We start from the raw sequence: 19,510 nt of genomic DNA on the forward strand, positions 1-19,510 counted from the left end.
ATGAATTCTGTTTGAAGTTGGATTTCGTTAATCATTTTTTTTTTTTACATTATAATAGAAGTTGATTTAAACTATTTTTATTTTGTTTTGAAACTGTCAGCACATCTATTTATTTTTTGCATTTTGCACTGGCAAGATTCGCCTCTATCTAATATGTATAATGTGTGTCTCTTACTTTTTTTTTTTTTTTTTTAAATATGTACGCTTATCTCATAGCTTTACAGGACTATACAAATGTCTGCATTGGTCCGAATATTTTTCATGCTATTTCGTGTTTCTCGTTAGCTGTGTAATTAGGTGTATTTAAATTTACTATTTGGGTGAAAATTCCTGAAGTGGCCCCCTATTTGCCAAAGGTCGAAATTTTTTATCGAAACTTCACAAAAATGTAGTTCCAATATATTTAAAAACATCCCCTAAATTTTTTTGAAAAATATCCATTTGTTTATTTTTTATAAACAATTGAAATTTTATGCATAACATTTTTCAAAATTGCATAACTTTGACAAATATTGACGAAATTTTATTTTTTTTTTTTTAAATTACTGATGAAATTCTAAACTTTTTGAAAATAATTTTTACAATTTTGAAACTTTTCATTTGTTATAAAAAAAAACTTTTTTTTATAAACAAATTAAAAAATAAACGTGTTCTGGATGAGTATTTTCAATTTTATAAACATAGACTTGATAAGAATTTATTGAGGATTTATTTAAAAAAAAAAAAAAACGGTAATGTGGAATAGTTTAATAACAATGAATTTTTTTTTAAAGCGCGCTCGCACCCCGTGCAACGCGCCTGAACACGTTGCACACTGCACTGCCCGCGTATACCGTGACTTTAAGAAGCCGTGGTCTAAAATTAAAGTAATAAATTGAGTATTAGTAAATTATTTATTGTTTGTTACATATTGTTAAATAAAGTAATATAATTTTTTTACACAAACATTAATTTTAGATAATTTTTACAGTAACTGATTCATCATGTTTCCCAAATATTTTACATTTTATCTCGTTCTTTCCAGTGGGCACAAATTGATGAAATTGCCTAGTATTTTTTATTGTTTTTGCAGTTAAGTATCGCTGTTCAAGTTTTTTGGCATGAGTTTTGTGTTCTTCTTTAGAACAATAATCAAATTCAATAGATTTAAAATATGCCTTTGCCCACTTAAATAACGATAATGGTCCCGTAATTTTTTCCTCACTTCGGTTTTGTAAGGTTGAACGATAAGCATTTCTTTTTACAACCCCACCAATGCCGTCACATGCCCCTTTGCCATGTGCTGAAGCAAAAAAATTCCAATCGGCATCAATTTTAAAATCCTTTTTATGATATAAAAGGTTTATAAAATTATATTTATTTTTGTATTGCGAAGCGGCTCCGTCTGAGAAATAATGAATTTTTTTAATATTTCGCTTTCCAAAAGACTTCACCATGAAAAATATTAATTTGGTGTTGAATAAATTTACAGCAGAGCTGTCGTGTTCCAAGTCCTCAGAAATTATTACAAAACTTTTATGTTTTAATTCGCCATTTTTTTTATAATATGTAACGTATGGATGAATAGTTGCTTGCTTTGTACTCCAATATTCAGATTGCACCGAATTTTGAAGACGACAAGCATAATTTTCAGAAAAATCTAAACATACGATATACTCTTTGTCCCCTAAATTATTTTTAGTGTCAGAAAGAAATTGAGCTTGGACTTTTGAAAGAAAATCATGTTTTACGAGAACATGTAAATCGCGCGTCAAGTTTTTAATAAATTCTTCTGATGATTCTTCTTTGGCTTGTAGAGTACATCTGTTAGATAAAAAAATTATAATGAAATAAATATAATTTAATTTTATTTAAATGCGAACAAATATAAAAGCTAAAAATTTCAATTAAAAATATTATTAATAAAAAATTATTGAGCAGAGTTTTTTTTTATGAAATACTAATTTTGTTTACCTGTCAGTACTTTCCCATTGATCAAACCTTATAGACAAAATATTATTCTTCTGAAAAATTAATGTCATATTTTCTGAACTTTTTTTAATTCCAGGACAGTTTGGACATTTTAGTAAATAACAATCGGACTCCGGATTTGAACAAATCATTTTCTTCAAGGAATCATGATAATTTAACTCAATTTCCGTTCCGTTTAATATTTTTTTAATACCCGCAAATTTAAGGCGTACATTTTCGTGAATTTTACACACACACACATTGTGTGTTTCTTTTGGACCCGCAAAGATACACTGCGCTGGTCGAAGTTTTCTGAACTTTGATAAAGATATTTTTAAATTTGGAAATTTTTTTTCATATTCTTCATGCAATGTACGGATATTTCCTGATAATAATCTTTTTTGTTCTTGGTACCGAACTCCGTCTTTTTTGAACGATTTAAAATCTTTGATACCAGGTAGAATACGACTAACTTCGTCCGACAAGTAGAAATTTTGAACTTTTTGTTCAATGGCAGGATCCAAAGAACGACCTTTTTTTTTATTCGGGCGAGATCCAACACCTATTTTTTTTTGTTTTTTAGCATTTCTAGCCATACGTCGAGAAACATTAAAATATTCTCGAATTTTTTTAATACTCCAAGAATCAGGAATTAACGTAAGCACATATATTTTACCTTCACGGTTTGTTTGAATATTAAATAACTTTTTTATCTCTTCAATAAATTCACTGTCGGGGTTACTACTGCACTTTTGAGAATCACATACACTACCTATTGTGTCATTTTTTATTCGATTGAAACTCTCTTCCAGTTTTTTTTTCTCACTATCAGACACATTAGAAGTACGTCGTATTTTCACAGGAGTTTCACCAAATTCTTGAAGTACGCGATTCATGGTATCTATATTCAATGATTTATCAACAGCATCACAGACAAAAGTAGGATCTGATTTAAAATCGTCTTCAGAATCAGAGACAGTTTCTGAATTTTGAAATTCAAAATTTTGAGATATATTGATTTTTATATTATCTTCCATTCGATACAATTCACTTTTACAGGAAACACAAACGTAATCTCCTATAAGTTCCTTAAATCTTTCATTCCAATTTTCAGTAACTTTTATTAAATTTTTATAAATACACTTATGTTTCTTTTTCTGTAAAGGGTTACAACATTTATTTGGATTAGGCATTTTCACTACACTAAAAGACTTTTTCCTTCAAAAATTTATATAATTTGTTTCAAAATAAGGAAAACTCTGTTTTTGTACTATTTAGTCGTATGGACGTACTAGTTTCTGACCAGACAATACTGAAAATTAGTTTGAACAAGAAATAAAATAAATTTTATTAAAACTGTTTATTATCATTTAAAAGTATATTTTTCTAAACTTGACGTTTTAAGAAAAAAGTTCTCAAACGGTAGCTCGCGGGCTCAACGCGTTATCTCTCGAGTTACATTAAGCCTTATAATTATTACATTTAGTACCTTATAAATAAAAAATAATTGTTTTTTTTAAATAATACCATAAAATATCGAATATATAAAACTTAAATTTGTAACGCTTATTAAAAAGCATGGAATTTTTTAAAACAGTGTACTCACAGCAAAGGCGTAACAAAGCTGTGCAACGTGTTCAGACGCGTTGCACGGGGTGCGAGCGCGCTTTAAAAAAAAATTCATTGTTATTAAACTATTCCACATTACCGTTTTTTTTTTTTTTTAAATAAATCCTCAATAAATTCTTATCAAGTCTATGTTTATAAAATTGAAAATACTCATCCAGAACACGTTTATTTTTTAATTTGTTTATAAAAAAAAGTTTTTTTTTATAACAAATGAAAAGTTTCAAAATTGTAAAAATTATTTTCAAAAAGTTTAGAATTTCATCAGTAATTTAAAAAAAAAAAAATAAAATTTCGTCAATATTTGTCAAAGTTATGCAATTTTGAAAAATGTTATGCATAAAATTTCAATTGTTTATAAAAAATAAACAAATGGATATTTTTCAAAAAAATTTAGGGGATGTTTTTAAATATATTGGAACTACATTTTTGTGAAGTTTCGATAAAAAATTTCGACCTTTGGCAAATAGGGGGCCACTTCAGGAATTTTCACCCATTTACAATTTACGTGCTTTTAAAAGTTGTGCACTGAAATGAAGATAAAATGTATTGTCAGTCAAATGTTAATTATTTTACATATATACCCAAAATATAGTTTCAGAAATATTTTAATTAAAAAAAAAAATTTTTTTTCATAAAAATAATTTTACTGTCCCAAATTAATAAGTAAGAAACTAATATTTATTAATTATTAATTAATTTATTATTAATTTTAAAAAAATTTATCATTTTTCTAATTAAATTATTTAATTATATATTATTAATTTTTGTATATTAAGGATATTAAAATTTTTAATAATAAGAATGAAATTAATTGCAATCGACGGAATTTATTTACTTTATGCCAGGGGAATAAAATTAATATAAAATAAATAAATTACAATATTCTAGAATTCTAGAAATATAATAAATGTCAAAATACAATTCGTTCTAATTTGAATTATAATTACAAAACTACGAATAGAACATTTCTGAAATATATAAAAAATTTAATTATTCCTTTCAGTGCACGAAGTTGAAAGGCTCCTATAAGTTTGAATAAAAAAAAAAGGTTTGACTATTTTATCTTTTTTTTTTTTTTACAAACGAATAATAAATTAATTTCAAATTTTATTTATTTTTATTATTTTATTCCTAAAAATTGGATTTGCTGAATTGAAATTTAAAAAAAACTGTTTTTAACTAAATGTCTGATTTGGCAGCCTGATTTTCTTCTATTGAAATAATTTCAATTCCAAAAATGAAATATTCAAAAAAATGTCATTTTTCAATGACAAAAGAAAAAATAGTCGAAACATTTTTTTTTTATTTCGAATGTCAGTACATCGAGTCAGCGTTGCTTCGGAAAACTTGGCAGTACAGTAATAAATTTGAAAGACTTAAAATTCTTCCGCCATAAGTTTCTATTTAATAATCTTCGTCGTCTGTTTTTTCGATAAATCCAAATTTTTTTTTATACACATAAAGATTTATTTTATTTTTCATTTTTTTATTTTTTAGAATCAAGTCTACGAATTACAAACACGTGATCATTGGACTTGAACAATTACAAACAGGTACTTTATAATCCTATTAATGAAATTTTTTTTTAAGATTACAAAGAAATTCCAGATGTAGAAATAGTTTTATTATATATATATTTATAATTGAAAAAGAAACAAAAATTAATTTTAAAGCTATTTACAATATGTGGCTATTTTTTTTACAACTATATTTATTATAATAGTTTTTTTTTTTTTTTTATTTTCAAAGGCTAGCTAAGTCCAACGATCGTTCCCTGAAAGAATAGTCTAAATATATTAATGTATTTTTTTTTAAATTAGAAAATATATGTGTTCATTATTATAATTAGAATTTTTCTTTTCATTTTCGACAAGGACGCACGAATGCAACGCAAATGGCACACATAGTAATTTCTGAACACGATCTATATAATTTTTTTTTTTTTTTTATTTCTGTTTTCCCCTAAAGCATCTTCCCATCATTTGTTTTCAAAAAACATTCTTACACACAACACGATCGATTTGAAATTCGATCACACGTCTATTTACAGTGACACTTAAAATTTATCGAGACTAATTTTTTATTTTTATTATTATTATTATTATATATATGCTGTACAAAAATCGACGGTGGTATTATTTTTTTTAAAACTTATAGTTGTTTTAAAACAGTTACGTTAAAATTATACAACGTTTCTGTGATTTTTTTTTTTTTTTTTGACACCGATAAAACGAGTGGACACTCGCGAGAGACACGCGATTCTCTAAAATTACAATTCGATTGTTAAAAAACAATTTTTTTTTCTTATGAAGTGTGCGCTTTAGGAATGTAAAAGAGAAGCAAATATTGAGATATTTATCTTAAATAGAAGAATTAGAAAAAATGATAAAATTTCATGGCATCACTTCACATTTTTCCTAATATATTATTCACTCGGAAGTTTTTATTGAAAAATAGAGTCCAAACTAGCAAAAAAAAAAAAACTAATAATCATTTTATTAAAATTGTAAATTAAAAATTTTTCTCTTTTTTTGCAATTAAATTTAAAAAAAAGGAGCGAATATTTCAGGAGATCGTAGCTTTTTTTTGAAATTATCGACAATCGAACTTTAAACTTTTTTTTTCGGACATTCAACTGTAAAATATTTTGTAAGCACAAAGAGAGGAAAAGAGACAGAACAAATTTTTATTTATAAAATAATTTTTGAATTTTACGCAATTTTGTATTTTTTAAATTACCAAAAAAAAAAATTAAATTTTTTGTGTAAAAAAAAAATTTGAAAATGTGATATGTTAAGATCGTTGATAAAAATAGAACTTGGAACGTATTCGTTCGAAAAATTTGTTTTTTAAAAAAAAAAGAAATTAAATTAAATTCTTGAAAAAAAGAAAGTTTCACATTCAAATTCTTCTTTCTCTTATTGAATCTATATATATATACATACAAGAAAATAATTAAATGCATTTTTCTTTACTTGCGTGCTTACAAAATGAAACTTTTCTCGCAGACAATATCAATTTATTTTTTATTATTCTTTTTTTTTTCATTTACTTTTATACCTAATTCCTAAATCCATTTTCATTATAATCTGCTAATTAAATACACTTTCTTTAACGCTCGGACTCAATTTACAGTCTATCTGCAAACGTTGAGAAAAAAAAGTTTCATTTAAAGTCTCGAAAATTGTTTTTTTTTTTTTTTAAGTTTATTTATCAATAATTTCTATTTATTACTATGTACACATAACTATTATTAACTATAATTTGTTTTTATACAGTCAATATTCGTAAATCATAACGTTAATAAATTCTATCAATATTTAAATTTTTAAATTAAAAACAAAAAATTTATTCTAAAATTCAAAATATCGCAATATTAATATTAAACAATATTATTATTATATTAATATAAAATATTGTTAATAATATTATTAATGTAAAATAATTATTAATATAAAATATATTGTTCTACATTTAGATGAAAATTTGAATTTTATTATAAATTTTTTTTTTTATATTGATAATATATTGTTAACGTTGATATTTTTTTTTTTGTGGATAAATTTTTATTTTTCTCTTTCACTTTATTTTTATAAGTAAACTTCATATTGTACATTAAATAGATTTTAAAATTTATTTACTCTTCAACAAATCAAGTTTCGTTGACTTTAAATGAAACACTTTCCAACTAAATTTGCAATTTTCAAAACTAACAAACAACGATTTTCACAAATTTTTTCGCAAATCTTTTAAACTAGAGAAACTTTCTCTTAAATCTCTCGCTGTCTACATTCGAAACAGTTTAGAATAAATTTCTTTGTTTTTTAGGATTAAATTGCACGAACATGTCTGGTTGATTCTATGTATATATTAAAATAAAACGCAATTTATTTAAAAATATGTAAATTAAAAAAATAAATAAAAATTTATTAAATTATCAATTTTTTTTAAAGTTAAATAGTACAACAAAAATTAAAATTTGTCAATAAACACATTCTAAATGTACAAAAATAAACTATTAAAATTATAATATACATTTTTTTTTTTAAATTATCTCAATTTGATTTTACAATAAATTTTATTGAATATTTATTTTTTAATTATTAAAAAAAAAAGATTTTAACCCAATATCCACGTGAATTTATTATTAAAAATATGTAAAATAATAAATTTTTATTAGTTATTTGGTTTTGCAATTTATTTTAACAAGAATATTTTAATTTATTTGAAATTTTTTTAAAAATTTTTGAGATAAATTTTCTTTCTTTCGCTAATTAGAAACATTAATTATAATTTTACTTCGATGATTAATATTATTAAATGACATTTAATTGTTAATACAGTCTAAGTGAAATTTTATGTCGAGTTTATTTCAATTTAAAAAAAAAAAATAGTGAATACCGACGAATATGTATGTTAATTAAAAAAAAAAATTTACCAAAGGTATTTAATAATAAAATACATTGGTAATTATTAGAATTCATGAAATATTTCACTTTTTTAATTGAAGATAAATTGAGAGATGTTATTGTTCGTGAATATTGGGGAAAAAAAAAATGGAAATTATTTTCTTCGAATTTATTATTGATAATAATTGAGCAAAAATTGTTTATTATTGAGATAATAAAAATCATAAAAAAAATAATCTTTTATCTTTTTGGTTTTCATCTATACTTTGGAAAAAAAAAGGAAATTAATTTATAAATAATAAAAAAAAACAAAAATATTAATAGAAAATAAAAATAATTTACTTAATAAAATATTTAAAAATAATAATAGAAAACAAATTAAAAATAAAATAATAATAATATTAATAATAAAATAATATCCAATAAATTGTATAATTTACAAAATTTTGCTCAATTATAAGTATATTTACAGTGAGTGAAGATTTCGCGAATAAATTATAATTATACATAATTATTATTGAGATAACAACTGAATTTTGCCGTTGGGCTCATTTATTGCGAGCCTGGCTTGACACGCATTTATAGTTTTTTTTTTTTTTTTTTTTTTTAGTGTAACTTCGAAAACGAGGCTTTAAGACTCGAGCGAAGTTTTCTTGAAAGAACGAGGGCATATATCTTACTTAAATTCAAAAGGTACTTTGGGCGCCTTTTTTTTTTAAATCCGAGCATATTAAATACAATAGAAGGTAATCCGTTGCGCGGAAGGCCCCTTTAGAAAAAGACGAATCGAGTCCGTTTATTTCGTCTCTAAAAGACGAGTCAATAAAATATTTTTTTTTTTTTTTTTATTTTTATTATAATTAGTCTAATGGAAAGTGAACTATACACTATACAGATTTTTCGCGCGCAGTCGGTTTTTTTTTTCAACAAACGATTGAAGTTACAGAAATCGGAAAAAATTTCGTAAAAAAAAAAAATTAATTTTTTTTTTCTAGTTGATCCGTTTAAAATCGCAGTGTTGCGATGATTCCTTTTCTTTTTTCGAGAAGAATTTAAGACGATTTTCTGTGACTTCAATGATGATTTTTTTTTCTTTTTTTTTTTTTTTTGGTATTCCAACGCTGCTGCTTTTATCCTTAAATACTTGGCACTCGATGCCTCTCACTTGCCCTTCGGAACTGGAAAGAACAAAGGACATCCGCTTTTTGGTTCAATTTCTTCAAAAAATTGTTCTTTGCGTCTTTTTTTTGTGAACGAGTTTACCACACAGTTTAAACATTTTTTTTTTTATTTTCGCTTTTGCCGGTGAAAAAAAAATTATATAAACGTGAGAAAAAATAAAAATAGACTTTAAGGAAAAGAAAAAGGAGAAAATAAAAAAAAGAAGTTGAATAATATTTAAATGGAAAAAAGGGGAATAAAAAAGGGGAAAAAAAACATTAAAAGTAAGTAGAAGTGTAGACGATGAAATTTTTAAAATCCTTTTCCAATTGGAAAATTATTGTAAATACTACTTCTTACTATAAACTAATTGAAGCTCATGCAAGGCAAAATGGAAATGAAAAGTACGTTAAGAATAAATAAAAATGCAAAAAGCGACTGAAAATGTAAAAATTATTTGATAAACAGAAATATTTCTTATTTTCAAAGATTTATATCGTAATGAAAATGCCAATGAATTTTAATGAATGAATGATTTTTTTTCATTTTACTTTCGTCAACAAGATTCGAAATTAGTTCAATTGAATTATAATTTAAAAAACAAATATTGCTGTATAATAAATAAATACTTTCCTTTTAAATGAATAATAATAAATAAATAAATAAATAAATAATAATAAATAATATTTAAATTAAAAATAATATTATACAAAAATATGTTGTATATAATAATATATAAAGTATAAGTAATATATTTGAAAAAAATTTCAGTATTCAATAAGGAAATGTAAGAAAATAACGTAAAATTGAAATTCGATATTTATTATATGCTATGCTTTCAATATCCGGTACTGCCAATTTACGACTATTGATTTTCTGATCTACAATCACACTGAATATGAAAAATTTATCAAATGTTATTATTTGCCTGCACTTTCAATCTACTTTTTCTTCTTATTATTAAGCTCTCTATTATTTCTCTTCTTCACATTCATTTAAAAATTTGTAATTTTAAATTTTAAATATTTTTGAATTAAAAAATTTGTAATTCAAAATAATTTTTACCTTTAATTTTTTTAAAAATGATTTTAAATCATAAAGTTTTTTTTTTTAATTTATTTTAAATTTTTAATTATTTATTTTTAATTATTTAATTATTTTAATTTTTTTTAATTTAATTAATTTATTTTTTTTTAATTTTTAATAAATAACTACACTGGAGTCTCCCAAGAGAGGACTTCTGAAGAGAGGACTAAGTAGTGACGCGGCGCGGTAAGGAGTGAGGGGGGAAGAGATGGGCGGGATCAGAAAGAGGAACGTGAACTCAGGAGCGTTTGTTTTTAGTGTACAGTGTACCTTTCTCGCGTAGTGTTTTACAAACGTAACAGAATGTATTCTGTTAAAAAAAACACATCTCTGTGATACGATATACGGCCCTGGAGTGTTTACAATTTTCGGCGTCAAGGACGAATTCCGTAGAGAGGTCCAAGACTCTTTCTGTCCTCTCTTCGGAGACTCTAGTGTAATTATTAATTAATAAAACGAATAAAGTGAAAACAAAAATTGAATATTATTCACAGAATGTTTTTTCCCTTTTGTCAACTACATTTTTAGCTTTTTTTTTGTGAATAAACTATCTCATTAATTGAAAGAAACAAAGTTAAAGTAAATTCCATCTTCCTTTGATAGTGCAGTATGTTCTTAAATATTTTTTTTTCTCATTTACAGCAAAAAAACTGTTAATCGAGTTTTGTAAAGGTTATTTTGAAGAAAAAGCCTTTGATCAAAAAAGATTTCTATCCTATTCCTCTTTTGACCTCTCTTTTTCCCTTTTAATTACTTTTTTGAAATTAATTTTTTGCCCACTGTCCTGAAACGAAACTAAAACTTGTTTTCATTTATATAATAAATAAATGAAGAATTACAAAAAGAGAAATATAAAGTAGAATTTTTTTTTTTTTTTTGGAAAAATGAAAACTTCAATATTCTGCTAAACCGTGTTTTTTTTTGTTATTTGATTTTTCATTGCCCTTTTTGATAAACAATTTTTTTTGTTAGTTTACTTTTTTGACAAAATTACAAAGAATATAATTTCTTTGGCTACAATATCGATTTATATTCTAATTTAAGAGTCCTTTATCCATTAATCCTTATTTAACAGTGAAATAACTATGAATAAGGATTTTCGACCAGAAATTGAAGCTGATTCCCTTAGAAGCCCTCAAAACGAGAAGAGTCCTTGTGGCTCGAGTCAAATTGAAATTTAAGCAATGCACTGTTGGCGTTCAATTATCGTCGAGATTTCCATTGTGTAGAGAGATCTCTTCAATAACATTCTCATTTCTTTTATTGTCATGTTTTGACAATTCGCCATCGATTTCAAATATCACTCAAATTTTGTTCAAATTTATTCTCTAATTTGTACTTTTTTCATATACATATTTTTAATTTACTATTTTCAAAGAGAATTTTTTTTTATCGTTAAATACAGAATGAAGAAGTAAAAAAAAAGAGTAAATGGAAAAAAAAATGACAAGAGTAATTTTTGTGGTAGGAAATTTTTTTCGAATTTTCAGATGAAAAAGTGAAAAAAAAAGGAAAAAAAAATGATAGAAGTAATTTTTTCGATACAAATTTTTTTTAATAATTTGTAAAATTGAATTTTTTTTCATCAAAAATAAAATAAATTGAAAAAAAGTTTCTTAGTCAACTGTGGTAGGGAAAAATTAAAATTTTTTTATTAATTATGTCTCAGTAGAGAAAGTCAGTCTCGGTCAGACAGAAGGCTTTGTATAATTTGTCAGTAGTACAAGTTAATTTGTAGTCAGACTAAATTTATCAAATATTATTTGTCTATACAGTAGTAAAGTACAATTTTAGTCAGACAAAAAATTAAAAAAAAACCATCAACTGTTAACAATCAGTAGTAATAGTCAGTTTCGCTCAAAGTTATTTCAATTTGTATGACATTATTTTCAGTAGTAGAAGTAAATCATAGTCAGACATTCCAAATTACAAATATTATTAGTTAAAATCAGTTGCAGTTAGTTAAAATATTTCGTCACAATAATAAAGTATAAATAATAAGTATAAAAAGTAAATATAAATATATAATATGTAAATATAAATAAAAAATATAAGTTTAAAAATATAAAAATATAAATATATAAATATAATAAATATAATAAATCTTTTAATAAAATAAATTTCTATATCACAAAAACAAAAAAAAAATAAACATTATTATTTTATAAATACTTAGTTTTCTCAAACCAAAAAAAAAAAAAATTCATAAAGACAGAAAAGTATATTGAGTCGTGTATATAGCTTAAGAATTTCCATTATATTTTTCTATTTTAAAATAATATAGCTATATGTTGCATTATCTGTGCAATAAGAGATAAATCTCTGCATTTCAAACAAATGGGTATATAGGACCAACGTCAGCTTTGTATTCCAGAAAGAACTGGAGATACAAAGCTTTTTCAACTATATATATATATATATGTTTTTCTCAACTATATATGTGTGTATACAAGTGGAGACAATCAATTTTCTTCCAACACGAAAACAAATGTCTTTCTATCTGTCACGATAAAAAATAGACAAATCAGTCTCTTTCGAAAATAGAATAGAAATTAATACGATGTTTAATAAATTTTTTATTGTTACTAATATTATATTTTCAATTGTTGAAAATATAAAACTAAAGTTTTTATATTCAATTTTTTTTTAATAACCATTTTTCTACACATTAATTTTTTTATAACAATTTTTTATATAACAAATTTTTATACCTATTTTATTATAGTATTTATTATACTATTTATTATAATATTTTTTATCTTATTTTTTTATACTATTTTTTATACTATTTTTTATACTATTTTTTATACTATTTTTTATGCTATTTTTCATACTATTTTTTGTACTATTTTTATATTATTTTTTATACAAATTTTTTTATATTAACCCAAGAAACTTTTTTATTGAAATTCTTGTTAAATTTTAGTGACGTAGTAAAGAAATTGTTTCGTTAAAGATTTTCTAAATTCTTTTACTTTGTTACAAAGTAGTGCTAGTATTTCTATTAGTAGTACAAGTAAATTTCAATTAAGTATCTAAAATCGAAGCATCAGTAGTACGAAGTAGATTTAGTCAGACCGAATGAGAAAAAATTTTGTTTTATTTTTCACCATCAGTAAATTAAGTTACTTTTAGTTAGACTTTCAGTTTTTTAATTCTATTATCAGGAATTAAAGTCACTTTTAGTCAGCCATAATCTATCAGTAGTAAAAGTACATTTTAGTCAGACCGAATAAGAAAAAATTTGTTTTATTTTTCACCATCAGTAGATTAAGTTACTTTTAGTTAGACTTTCAGTTTTTTAATTTCATTATCAGGAGTTAATGTCACTTTTAGTCAGCCATAATCTATCAGTAGTAAAAGTACGTTTTAGTCAGACAATGCTTGTTAATAATAGAAAAACAGTTTTTTTTATTTTCTAAATAAAACTACAATGAAATAAAATTTATTTTCCTTGCAGTTAATTTTTGTATCAGTAGTAAAATCCAAGTATAGTCAGACATCGAAGCTTCTTGGGATAATATAAACTTTTAAATATTTTTACCTTTTATTTTAAGTTTAAAATTGTTCAAATTTTTTTATTTTCAGTAAAGTTTCGTTAGTTTTATTAGAAAATTTTATTTTCCACATATATGTTTTCTATATATTTGAAATATTTTTAAAATTCCCGTAAACTTTTTTTTTTATAAATATTTACCCTTTTAAAAAATTTGTCAAATTAAAAAAAAAAAATCTCAATTTACACAAGAAAAGGATTTTTCGGCGTCGAACTAAATTTTTTTCCCCTTATCGTTTGTAATTCATGATTTTATCTAATCAATACTCATGCGTTGTTGGTAAAAGCTCTTTCTACATGCGCCCTGATTCCTCAACAGTAGGTAAGTGTGTATTCGTTTAGTTCAGTGAAGAAGCAAAAAGGTCAAGTTTCAGATGAATGATAGAAAAAAAAAGACTCAATCATTCGTGAAATAAAAAAAAAAAAAAATTTCCATAAAATTATATATGTTTATCTAAACAGGCAGAACGTGCAAATTAGGAAAAGGTTTTTAAAAAAAAATTCCCGGGGCTAGAAAGATAAGTGAATAGTATCAGTATTTCACGACACAATAGGTTCCTTTTATACCTGCTGTGGGTAAACTCGTTCAAGTGGTCAACTTTAATTAATGCCGATAAAGGGGAACTCGTAAGATTAAAATAGTACTAGAATTTGACGCAAGATAAGGCTAAAAGCTCTCTAGACTAAAGCAAAAAAAAATTTTTTTTTTTTATTTAACTATATAAATTTCTCTTTCAACCATTATTCCATCGAACCAGAGATAATTTTTTAAATTACAATAAATATTTTTAAAGATGCTTTCTTGTTAAAAGCTTTTATTTGACCCACGGCAAAAAAAAATGGGAAAATAATGCTTTTAGTTAGAAAAATAAAAGCTTCGTTATTGACTATCAAGATTCTGTTAAAGTTAGATTGACGCGAAAGAAAAAATTTTCTTCTCACCAGAGACACTTTCAGGGAATTGATTCTCTTTGTCTTGGATTTTTTCTTTTTTTTTTCACTTGTTTGGATCTAGACCAAGTTGTGACTCTTCTTATTTAATTAGTTCCGTTAACCTTTAAAGTTTCGAGAAAAAAAAAGAAGAAAAGAAGAACACGACATTGGCTACGGATTCTTCAGTTTTGTGGCTTATTCCTTTCGACGTGCCAGTAACAAAATAAAAAGAAAACCAACCACTTATATTGCCTGGCTGCTCTGGATAAGCCAACAAAAAAAAAAATAATAATAATAATAATTCGTTCTGCTTAAAACTCACTCTTTTACAAATAAAAAGAGGGTATTAAAAAAAAATTTCTATATATTCTTTTCATTATCCTTCATTTATTCTAAAAGATAAACTTTTTTTTCCCTCGGTAAAATTCTGTTTAAATGACAATTATCTGTTTCTTTAGTTGGAAATTAATTAAGTTTCAGTTTTTATTGGAGTAAAGTGGCAAACTTGTTAACTCGTCTTGTTGAATAAACTGATGGGAAAATTTTATTGCGATTTCAAGTATAATTGTTTTAGCAATTCAATATAGTAACTTCAGAAAACCCTAAAAAAAAAAAATTTTTTTTTTTCGAAAACTTTAGAAATTTAAATAATTTTTATTTTTGTAAAATAAATTTAACTTAATTTGAAAAATAAATTTACTTTAATTGGAAAATAAGTTTAAACGTATTTAAATAAATTAAAAGTAAAAATTAATTAATTTTGAAAATTATAAATGACATTTATTAAATTATATATTTTCATTTGAAAATTTAATATTTACTTTCAAGAAAATAATTTCTTGGAAGAAATAATCTTTACTTCTAAAAACGTGTTCTTAAAGCCTTTTAATTTCCATTTATTAAGTAATAAGCTTTGTTTGCAGATTAATTTTATTTTATAATTTCAAAAAAAAAAACGATATAATTTTAGTCATTTTCTTTTTTAACTATAACCAATTTTATATGTTTAGGATAAAAATAATAATTTTAGATATTCATGATATTATTCAATTACTTTATAACTATAATTCAAGAAATTAATTTAATAAATTATTGTGTTTTAAATTGAAAAAAAAAATTCCACAGTTGGCTGGGATCGAACCGACATAGCCTTATAACTAAACACCGGTCACTCTTACCAATTGAGCCACCATAAAATTTAATAAAAAAATTAATCTTTTATTTTATTATCCAATTAAAATGTGTATTTTTCTTTTAATTTCCAACTACAAAAACAGTTATTTTCAGTATATTTTCAATTTTTTCGATTGAAAATATTATAATTAAAAAAAAAATGACCTATAATTGTAAAAAAGGGAAAAAATCGAAAGGAATATCCCTTAGGAGATCGATCGCGACGGTTTGCGATGAAAAAATTTTTGTTTTTTTTTCACTCATTATCTCTCTGGTTCGATAGGAAAGTGGGAATTTAATAAAAAAAATTTTTTTTTTTTTTTTGAGGTTAAGGCTCACCGTTTTAAGTAAAAGCCGGTTGGCAATGACAGATTCGGGCGAGTAGAGGAGGACGGTGATAGAAGGTAGTTCAATAGCGGATTGGTGATGGTGTTTGATCTCTTAGTTGGACTCAAGCGATCTCCGAAACCGGAAGCGGTGGCTGCCCACCGGAAGTAGTCATGGCAGGCGCGGTGGTGGGAACCGGAAGTGGCTGTAGGACCTGCATATCGCAGGTGTGGGAAGCGCGCTTCTTTAGATCCTGGAACAATTTTTATTTCCCAAATATTTCAAACAGTTTCTCTAACTTTTTCTAAAAATTTCAAAAAAAAACTTCAAAAAAATTTTAATTTAAAAAAAGAAATTTTTTTTTTTTCTTTTTATAATAATAACAATAATAGTAATACTTTTCAGTGACTATAGTAAACAAAAACTATTGTGCCTAAAGGGGAGGGGGGAAAAAGCAGAATGAGGTTCTCTCAGGGATTTTATCGAGTCGAAGAAAACAGGATTCCGCGCAACGATGAGTTTCCAGACGAAAAATGGAAACGGAAACGAAATGAAAGAATAGTAGAAAGAAAGATAAATCACATGCTGAGGATAAGATGTATCTTTTTTTTTTTTTACTTTTTTTGTGCTGTACATGTCACATTGTTAAAAATGATTTCTATTTTTGTTAACCTCGAGTATTTTTTCAATTTTAAATATAAAAAAAATTATTATTGAATTTTTTTTTTTTTTATTTGCTTTTTGATATATTAAAAATACATGAAATTGAAATTTAAAAATTCAAGAAAAATTTGAAATTAAAATAAGAATTAAAAAACATGATATTCAATATTTGTGTGTTTTTCAGCGGAAAAATTGGCGAAATTATTATTTCTTAAAGAATTTTTGACAATAAAAAAGTTTTGAAAATGTTCAAGATTATTTTTGCGAGAGGACTTTTTAAAAAGTTTTGCCTCGAGTATATAGATTCTTTGGTAAATGGACGTCGTTGAGAAACGTCAAGTTGTTTAAGAGTTTCGACATTGCCTCGGAACCCTGTTTTCCACAATATATCTGTATCTCTCCATAGTGAGAGAGATAGAAATGAAAAATCTTAAGATTAAATAGAAAAAGATAAATAAAAAAAAAAATTTGCATGCCCTGAAGAAAAATGGAAAAATACATCAATATATTCAACATCAAGATTTTTTTTCACATATAAAATAGAGAATATAAAAATAAATCTACAAAAAAAAGCTCTTATTAAGCATTCCAAATATAATAATAATGATACTAAATAATTGTGTGAAAATTTAAGATTCGTTCGCTATAAATAGAGAGGGAAAATTTGTGTATATGTGTGTTCAGGTGCTACATTAATAATTCTGGATTTAATTAACTTTATGCATAATACAATGCCGTCTATAGATTGGTCTAGTTCTATAATAACATCCGGTCGCAACGCATTTCCATTTCAAATCTAATCTTCTTACTTCCAATTCAATTGATTCAATCGTCAAATAATTATTATTATTATTGATACTAAAATTCAGTCGTTGAATTTAATTTGCCAATAATTTATTATGTTTTCAAAAATATTCGATTTTTTTCTTTTGGATCAAAGATAAATTTTTTTTTTGTAAAAAGCTCTAAAATAGTAAAAAAAAAAATCTACTATAAAGAAAAATGTGGAAAAAACCTTTTTTCGGGAAAGAAATTTTTTTTGTGATAAATAAAATATTTAATTATTAAAAATTTGAAAAAAAATGATTCTAAAATTTATGATACAGATTTTGCTGAGGAGATTTCCTCTTTGCATTGACATACAGGAGCGAAATCTAAAATCGATAAAAAAGATCATAAATAGTTAGTTACACGGAAGAAAAGTGATTGAAGCGGCAGTAAGAAGCTTAGGGTTTTACGATCGATCGATATTTAATTGACTCTTAACGCGAGTGAGTTGCGACCGGGAATTTCGATTATATATATATATATGACAACGGATACGATAATCCTTTGTTAAACGGAAGTTTTGTTGTCAATGACCTTCTTTAAAATGTGCCATATATATTATTTGATAATCGAGGCCGATGAAATCCTTTTCTCTAAATTATTAAATAAAAAAAAAAACTTGGCAAGCAATTGAGTGGTGCGAAGAAAAAAATTTTTTACAAGAAAAAAAAATTATTTAATTATTTTTTATTTTTTTTTTTTTTTTGTACTGAAGTAAAAAGTAGTCTCAAACTATTGCGAACAAACCTTAAAACCCAATTCCTTGCTGCTGTAGTTGTAAAGGTGCGACGTGTGTAGAAGAAATTTGTGATCTATCTATTGTTGAAGCGTAAAGGACATATTTTATAAGGGGAGACAAATATTTATTTCTACAAGGATGGAATTTATTGTTCACAGTTTTTTTATTAGAAAAAAAAAATATTGTTCAGAAAAATAAATTTTCGATTGGAAATAATTTTTTATTTCTATTTATTTGTAATTTTTTTTTTTTTTATTATTTTATTTTTATTCTGTAAATTTTTTTTTTTTATTTTTACTTATTAACTATGCGTAACAATAAGTAACTATAATATCTTCTTTTTTAATTTAATAAAAAATGACTATAAACGTGTAAATTAATTAAAAATTTTCCTCTATAGGAGTAAAAAGTATGACGTTGAATCTTAATTACACGAAAAAAAAATAAAAATAAAGCACTCGATTAAAATGCCATTCGAATGCTTCTTTATTAGAGCTGTAAAATGTTAATTTTTTTTATTTTCAATTATAAATTAGGTTAATCCGATTTGAGTTAACCAAATCTGAAAAAGAGTTCAAATATATAGTTGAAAATTATTTCGTCAGATCAAACGAAAATACTTGTCTCTCTTAGTATTTTCCATTTTACAAATTAACAAAAAAAATTTAGTTAAAATAACGATTTTGTATTTAATTTAATTAGAAATATTAAATAAATAAATAGAAATAAAAACAGAAATAGAAAATTAGAAATAAAAAAAAAAACTAGAAAAAAAATAATAGTAGAATAAAAATCGAAAAATGGTACTTTCTGTCAAATCTGACATTTTCTCGGTTATATATAATTACTTTTATCATATCGCAGCATCATCGATAATATGCAACGATAATCCCGTCACTCGATTGGTAGATGTTAATTTTCTGATAGAGAACAAAAAACAAATAACTTTTTTTTTTCTACATTATATTCAGAAAATCATTTCCTGTCTCCCCTTAAAAGTATTGCAGAGAAAATAATTTATGACTCACAAAATTGTCATTTTAAAAAGCGTGAAAA

General features: G+C 24.3%; 1 protein-coding gene and 1 long non-coding RNA gene across 5 annotated transcripts in view; both read right to left on the reverse strand.

Moving 5' to 3' along the window:
• Positions 1-171: 171 nt before the first annotated feature.
• LOC127288249 (uncharacterized) lies at positions 172-4,217 on the reverse strand. The gene is made up of 2 exons (XR_007844007.1): positions 4,070-4,217; positions 172-312 (listed from the first exon to the last, which is right to left on the reverse strand). It is a non-coding gene; the product is annotated as an uncharacterized LOC127288249 (long non-coding RNA).
• Positions 4,218-8,983: 4,766 nt separating this feature from the next.
• LOC127288250 (potassium voltage-gated channel protein Shal) overlaps positions 8,984-19,510 on the reverse strand; it is a 151,375-nt gene continuing 140,848 nt past the window's right edge. For 3 of the 4 annotated variants that reach the window (XM_051315612.1, XM_051315608.1, XM_051315607.1), the window contains 2 exons: positions 16,237-16,477; positions 9,039-9,166 (listed from right to left, as the gene is read on the reverse strand). In XM_051315612.1, coding sequence (XP_051171569.1) covers positions 16,349-16,477 — 129 coding nt within the window. In that variant the 3' untranslated portion in view covers positions 9,039-9,166; positions 16,237-16,348. Of the gene's footprint in view, positions 9,167-16,236; positions 16,478-19,510 lie in introns of all 4 variants that reach the window. The other variant, XM_051315611.1, reaches the window with a different exon arrangement.

The sequence above is a fragment of the Leptopilina boulardi genome, unplaced genomic scaffold (assembly GCF_019393585.1).
Source record: "Leptopilina boulardi isolate dan_hultmark-lab unplaced genomic scaffold, ZJU_Lbou_2.1 LbouV2_38, whole genome shotgun sequence".
NCBI lineage: Eukaryota > Metazoa > Arthropoda > Insecta > Hymenoptera > Figitidae > Leptopilina > Leptopilina boulardi.